This window comes from Pteropus vampyrus, unplaced genomic scaffold (assembly GCF_000151845.1).
Source record: "Pteropus vampyrus isolate Shadow unplaced genomic scaffold, Pvam_2.0 Scaffold516, whole genome shotgun sequence".
Lineage (NCBI taxonomy): Eukaryota > Metazoa > Chordata > Mammalia > Chiroptera > Pteropodidae > Pteropus > Pteropus vampyrus.
Window position 1 is genome coordinate 1,020,319 of NW_011889297.1, and position 7,657 is coordinate 1,027,975.

Sequence of the window (7,657 nt, forward strand, 5' to 3'; positions counted from 1 at the left end):
TGAACGGCAAGAATGAAGGAAAGGAGAGGGTATTTTTTCTTTCCTGTGGTTTGGGCAGTGTCTCTCTTCTATGGTTCTAGTACCCTGGACAAGCCTGTGATTCCACTTTCCATCAGGTGACTTATGTCTCTGGATTCTAGACATACTTCCTTAACCCTTCAGCCTAGGTGTGGTCTTGGCCTCTTGATGCCACTAATCAGTCAATTACTTTCCTATCCTGCTTGGATTCTATGGCTATCATCTATGTAACCAATTTCTTTTATGCATTAAATTCTGTAATATTTGGTAGTTTGTTTTCCCAGTTTGATCTTAATTATAAACTGGACTAGTGGTAATGCAGCCTATGATTCAAGGTGAATGAGTTGGAGGCTTCTCGATCACTTGACTCAATAGGGGATTTGATGACAGCCCCTGAAAACGTGCCTTGCAGCAGCCTGAAAAATAGAGGGTGGTACAGGGCTGAGCAAGTCGATGCTACCCTTCCACTCACTTGAATTTTTCAGGACCTTGCTTTTAAAACAACACAGTTTCAAATTCTCTTGAGGATTTTGGTGGAGGGGTATTGGCCATTGGGTTAGTTTTCTCTTTTTCTCTTCGGTGGTCAGGAACCCCTATCTTATCAAATGCTAGACTATTACCCATGGCCAATCAGACCCTTCCCCCTAGTAACTCCTCTATACACACACACCAGACACAGCAGCCACCAGGATTTATTTTGCTGATGATTTTATTGTGGAGGATAATACAGGAGAGCAGCTCCAAATGAGTGGGTAGAGCTATAGTGCCCTCCAAGCTACCTGGGTCCCCAGGAAGTTTTTGAAGGCATTGTGGGTTTCAACTGAAAGATTACAGTTGGTGTTTGAGGTAGCTAATCAACACAGGGGGAATATCCAGCTGGTCAATGGCTTGTGGTTGGCTGGCCTGGTGCAGGGCTCTGCGGATAACTAAACGGGCCTGTGATAGTAGTGACCGTGGAGTGGCTATAGCAAGAGAAACAGGTCATGAGAAGAAATTCTCAGGGTAATTCTCCCACCCAAGGCTGCATCCACTCTGCCCTGGCTACTGCAGCCCTAAATGCTCTCTCCCTTCTAAAACGTGTCCCCTACTGTCCCCTCAATGCATCGTACTAAAGGGGACCCACTGAGGTCTAGGGAGGGCATGTTCAAAGCCACAAAGCAGTCATGGCAGAGCCAGAATAAGATATTGGGCTAGTGCTATCCCTCCCACCTCATCTTAGTGATTCCATTCCTAACCTCTTCTCCACTGGTGCCCAAGAGAGAGAGAAAGATGGTGTTTTCTCCAATTCATCCCTGAAAGATTGGCTTAGGGATTGATTTGGGGCCCTGGGACTTCCACAGAAGGAAGCCTGTAGAATTGGCCTGCTTGACACTCACCTCGGGCTTGTAGCAGCAATGCGGTGCCTTTATCATCTTGTGAGTTCAGGTCCAGGGGGAGAGATGGAAGGTAGATGTTAGCACCAAAATCAATTAACAGCTGGATGTACTCTGGATCACAATTATGGTGGAGACAGATTTCAAGGAGGGTGCGGGGACGTGGGACACGAGCTAATAGGCGTTGGTCAGTGCAGTTGTAGTTGGGGTCTGCCCCATGGATCAAAAGCAGGCGGAAACAATCAAGGTGCCCATAGACTGCAGCCAAATAAAGGGGGCCAGAACATGAAGCTATGTTTGATGCCCAGACGGGTAGTTTAGCCTTGACATTTGCATCTGCACCATGACCTAGGAGCTCCTGCAAAATGGCAACAGCACCATCACGTGCAGCTGTGAGCACAGGAGAGCAATTGTTGTAGATGCTACCACCAGGACATGCACCAGCTTCCAAAAGCACACGCACACAATCAAGATGGCCATGACTGACGGCAGTAAAAAGTGGTGTCTGTGCTTTGACATCTAAGCTATCGACGTCAGCACCATGTGCCAAGAGGACCTGCAAACAACTAAGGTGACCATAAGAAGCAGCCAAGCGCAAGGGTGTCCCAGGAACGCCCCAGCCACTCCTGCTGTTGATAAAGCGTTTGTAACGTTCCTGGCACAAAAGCTGGTCCAAAGCATACGAGTCATTGTTGTATACTGCTTGATTGAGAGCCTGTTTCTCCCCTGTGTCGGTGTCCTCCTCCTCTTTGTCGGGCTGCAGGAGGGAGAAGATCTTAGTGATGTCCATGAGGTTCATGTTGGCTGATTGGAGCAGAACTATTCTCATTATGAGGAGGAGGATCTTCCAGATCTGTGGGTGACAAACACAGAAAAGAGACTGAGGGCCACTATTAAAAGCCTGGATGCCAGCCTTTGCTCCCCAGCCTTCACCATCAGGCTCTTCACTCATGGGTCCTCTCCTTATAACTTCTACTACTTCTTACTTCAGGCCCCAGAGATGGTTGCCAAAACAGATTAACGGCTTCGCTTTTGTTGTTCTGCCCGCCCTTCAAACTCCTGCTTCTGGGAAGTCCTCCCTAATCTCTTCCTCCCCCTGCTCAGGGATTCCAAAGGATGACAACAAGACTTTGGCTATGAACTTTCACACCACATTTCCACTTATCTGTGCTTCATTAGTGTGTAAACTCCAGGATGAAGACTCCTTTATTCATCTTGTATTCCACCACTCCCAGTAGGGGCTAAATCATGGCTGGGGATTTGGTAGATGCATCTTCCTTAGTTCGCAATGTGTGAACAAATGAGGTAGCTCTGGTTCAGCAGTTGTTAGGCCAACAGAATGGTGCTTTGTGATGTTGAACTTTCATTCCTGAGCATTCTGACATCAATTCCACCTCCCAGCCTTTTAGATGAAGTTAACCTCTTTACAGCCCTTCATATGTGACCTCCCTCAGATTTATGTCCCATGTTTCAGACAACAGAATTGATTAGGAAATGGATGTTGAATGACATTTATTGATCAAATAAAGAGGTGGCATTACAAAGAACATACTTCAAGTAAAATGAATTCAAAGAGAAGAAATAGTTTAGGTTTCTAGGACAAGTCCTCCTCTCTGGCAACAACTAGTTTCTGCCCCAGGAACACTTTAGTCCAGGAGTTTCTTTGATTGCCAGCACTTCCTTGGAACCTATAGCTTCCCCATCCCTCTGGATTAAGCCTTTTCTCATCCTCTCTGCCCCACCCAGCCTGGAGTTTTATCTCCAATCTCACTTATTACTCCCCATTATCCCCAGACCCTATGAAATCACCCATGGCCTAATGACTAATTCAACCTAATCCTTTGACCTTAATAGTCCTGTTTCTAGTGTGCCATAGTCAAAGTTACTCACAGAAGTTTGTAATGTCATCAAAGTAAGCTGGTAGGTTGTTCAAAGCTCAATCTCCCTACCCTCCCATACCCTGCAGCCATGGTCTCAGGGCCACACACCTCCTTTTATTCACTATTCACCTCCACCCCTCTTTGTTAGCCTGGGACCTCAGGTATACACCTCATAGAAAAAATTGTGACGTGGGTGGGTGGGATCTCCCTCAGAATTAGACCCCTTCCCACCTACAAGCATCAACTCCATATATGGTTTTACTATTTATTCATTTTGGAGTGCAATTGTAAGAAGAGGATTTTAGGAATTAGGCAGACCAAGGTGGCAACTTTAGCACTTCCAGTTCCTAGCCGAGTAACCTTGGGCAAGACTCTTCCCTTCTTTGGGACTCAGTTTCTTTATCTATAAGACAGAAATGATAGTCTCTGTATCATAGATATGTTAAGAGGAAGAGAGCTACTGTATATTAGATCTTTAAAGTTAAGCTTCCTCTTTCTACACCTTCAACCTCCTCATTGGCTCCTCCCCCTCAATCATCTTTGGAAACAAACAAAACACTTCTATGATCTTTTGTCTCACTCTAGCTACCTTTCTATTCATCTCTCACTTCTTCATTAAACATATCTAAAGAGTCATCTACTGTCTACTTTCCCATAACTCATTCAGTTCTCTACCATCTTCAGTCTGACTCCACCTGCCATCAATCACACAGATAGTTCTTTAAAAAGTCATTCTTGTGGTTAAATCTACTGGCTGCTTCTCAGATCTTTCCTTCTCAGACTTTTCTGGGATAACTGGCTGCACTGACCACTTCCTTCTATATAGCTCTCCTTTGGCTTCCTGGCCAGCACACTCTCCTATTTTTTCTTTCCTGAAATAGTTATGTTCCCCTTGTTCTCTCCTTGATCCTCTTCTCTCCAGTCCCAGAGCTGTAGCTCTCACCTTTACATGATTTCAACCCTATCACTCACTACAAGACCCCCAGTTGTCTCTTAGCAAAATGTATGTATTCACTGAGTTTCTTCAGGCACTTCAAAGTCAATAGTATCATAACACTACCATCACAGAACTTGACCCATATCTTAGTTCTTCACCATCTACCTAGTCAACCAATCCAAAAACTCAAGACTCATTTTAGTCCTCTTATCTCTTTGTCCACTCTCATCCAATGGATCATCAAGTCCTGTGGATTTTACTTCCTAGAGATAACTGTAGGCCATCCCCTCAGGCCCATACCCCATTGCCAGTGCTTTATCTGGGCTCCCATAAACTTTGGCTCAACTGTTATAGTAATCATCTAGCTAGTTTCCCTTCTCAATATTTTCTCCACATCGTGGTTAAGGCGATCATTTAAAAACACAAATCTTGTCTGTATCAATCCCATTTTAAATCCCTTAATGGTTTTTCTTTCTTTCAGAGTATGGCCTAGATGCCTTATCCTAACTCAGAGGTCCTTCATGAGTAAATATTCACCAACATCTTCAGCCTTACTTCATATTAATCCTCTACTTATACTCCAATATCCAGCAATGAGAAAAGAAAAATGATGACTCCCCATATATATCATGCTTTCTTCTGTCACATGCAGTTTCTTCTGATAGATTAGTTCTTCCAGAGTCTGTGCTTTTATAGCACTATAGAAGTCATCACACTATTGTAACTCCTTCTATATGGATCTCTTTTGCTCCCACTGCAGATTGAGAGGCTATATAATGTAGTGGTAAAACATGGTATGACATTCTGCTTCAATCCCAGATCCACTATTTAGTTGTAGTGGATAAAAAGTGATAGGGTTGAAATCATGTAGTTGTGTGACCTAGGGCAGATCATTTAATCTCTCCTACCTATTTCTTCATTTGTATAGAGAAGATTATAGTAGTACCTACTTCAGAGGGTTATTGTTAGGATTTAGTGAGTTAATACATATTAACTTTTTAGAATAGCGCCTGAATGCAGTATTCTGTAACCATTTTTACTGTGGTGGTTGCTATCATTTAGGTCTTCTATGACTATTACTCTCTACTTAAAGTCCTATAAGCTCAAAGCTGAAATGTACCTAGTAAATCATTTAATTTAATTTCCTCAATTTAGAGATGGGAAAACCAAGGCCCAAAGGAAAGCAGGAAATTTTTCCTAAGGTCATATGACCAATATTGTCAGTTGCTTCATTAGGAAGAACCAAGAACACACCTATAACCTTGTAATTTTCAAAGTTATTTCACCATAGTGGAAGAGGTGATACTGTATTACCCCCATTTTGTAGATGGAGGAAACTGAGGCCTGAGAAGGTATGGGATTTGTGAGATGCCTTACATCAAGGCAATAACAGCCAGAAATAGAATATGAGTTTCCCTACTACCCATCTTGTTTTTCTATTGAAACCTTAAAAATGAACACATGACCCTCTCCCTTGCCTCAAGCAGAGTTACATTGCAGCTCTCAGATTCTTCAACTTTGAGGGCCATGCTGAATTCCAGAGACTTTGGTCATGGAAGGTTCTTTTTACAAATCATTTCTTCTGACAACCAGCAAGATTTCCCTTCTTATTGTTTTATTTTGGGGAGTTGTGTCCAGGAAGATAAAGAAGGCAGGGAGTGTGGAGGAAAATGCTGAAGCTCTCGCCATAAGTCTTACCATAAGCCCACAAGGCCAATCTAAAAGTCTTACTATAAGCCCACAAGGCCAATCTAAATGAGCCTCCAGAGGGAAATCAACCCATGGCCCCCAGCTAGCTTGGGCACTTAAGGGGTTTGTTCCTTATTGTTAGGAAAAGAAAATCTAACTACTCTGTTTGTCTAACTTCATCTTGTTATGGCTTATTAATCAAAGAGTTATTATGTGACTATTCTGTGCAAGGATTCCTTCCTGATCCCCAAAGTACAGGGTTTTTAAACCTTTTTTTGTGTGTGACATTGGCCCCTGTGACAATTCGGTTAAATATCTGGTCTCTTCTCAGAATGTTTTTTAACACATAAAATAATACATAGAATTAAAGGAAATAAATTACATTGAAATACAGCTATCAAAATATTTTTAAAACTGCATGAGATAGTAATAAATGTTTGTTATTAACACATTAATGACAAGATCTACCAATATTTTTTTATGTGATGATGAGCATAAATAATAATTCCAGATCCTCTGCCAGGACTGTAATATGATATGAAATGTCTGTCATTTCTTCTGATCACCAAGTTACAAGAAATAGTAGCACTACTGCCATTTGCTGCCTACATTCATCCTTGAAGGAAATGATAAATTTCTAGTTAGAGATTAGGGGGATAAAAGGTAATTATTTGCACCATCTGTGTTTTTGGACCCTTCGAATTCTATCTAAGGCCCTCTTGAGGGTCTATGAATTCAGGTTAAGATCTCCTATGGGAGAGTGGCTGGTTTCCGTGGGCACTAGAACAGTCCTCCAGGCCTTAGTAAACTATTTTTAAGCCTCACCTTCCTCCCCCACCCTGAGGAGCTCTGTCTGCCTTCTTCCTTTGAGCCTATCCTGCTGCACCCCAACACACAGATTCACGAATACCACACAAGGGCACAAAGACAACGTTCACACTCTCTGTATTGTACAAGGGCAATTTCCTTCAAGAAGTAGGTCTGTTTGGACCCCATAGCCTTGGCAGACACACCCTCTTGGGACAGACACAGCAGGAAGCCATCACCATATCCCTCTTTCCCTATGTGGGAGGTTTCCCTACAGGCTTCCCAAGTGCCCCCAGAAACCAGACCCAGTGGGAAAAACCTACAAAAGGTGGTAGCCACAGATCCATAGGCCTGCAGTCCTAAGATTCACTCCTCCTTGTCAGTATCATGGGGTTCTAGGTTTCAGGTACTCACCGGGCTTCTGCTTGAAGCCGGCACTACCCCGGGTCGCCACTGCTACTGCTCCTTTGTGAAGCACTGGGTCTTGGTGGCCTCTTCTTGGGGAGCCCCTACTGCCCCAAGTTTGCAGGCAGGACACTCAGTTCCCACTGTTAGCAACACCACAGAAAGGCTAGGCGTCAGCCCCTGGAATGACTAAGTCCAGGGGGCTAATTTTAGGCTACCCTCCGCCCCCCTTCCCAGGGCCGTGTTATCTTACTAGTGCCATTCTGGGAGCAATCTCAGCCAGAGGATAGGGGCCATCTGTGGGGAAGTCCTAGAAAGACTGACTGACAGATAGACAGGTGTCTGGTCAAGCCAGGGCTCAGGCTCCTAGTGTGTCCCTGTGTACCCCTCCCCACCATTGAAATGGACCACATGGCTGGAACCCTGAGCTACCTTCCTCTAGGCCACACCTTACTCTGGGGAGAGGCCTCATTATTTTTTCTCTCCTTAACTTAGCCTCTCTGGATTTCCTTTTCTATTCTTGAAGGTCCATCAACATATAACCTTCC

General features: G+C 43.9%; 1 protein-coding gene across 1 annotated transcript; it reads right to left on the reverse strand.

Moving 5' to 3' along the window:
- Nucleotides 1–710: 710 nt before the first annotated feature.
- On the reverse strand, nt 711–2,238 carry ASB12 (ankyrin repeat and SOCS box containing 12). Its single transcript, XM_011383369.1, has 2 exons — nt 1,395–2,238; nt 711–980 (listed from the first exon to the last, which is right to left on the reverse strand). Exons 1-2 carry the CDS (start codon nt 2,218–2,220, stop codon nt 847–849), a joined length of 960 nt encoding a protein of 319 aa, XP_011381671.1. The 5' UTR covers nt 2,221–2,238; the 3' UTR covers nt 711–846.
- Between the last annotated feature and the right edge of the window lie 5,419 nt (nt 2,239–7,657).

What these genes read in the sequence shown, in the direction of transcription:
- ASB12 (XM_011383369.1), bottom strand. Translation starts at nt 2,220, where the DNA reads ATGAGAATAGTTCTGCTCCAATCAGCCAACATGAACCTCATGGACATC. An exon ending in ATTGCTGCTACAAGCCCGAG is followed by an intron (nt 981 to 1,394) that starts GTGAGTGTCAAG and finishes CTCTTGCTATAG; the next exon opens with CCACTCCACGGTCACTACTA.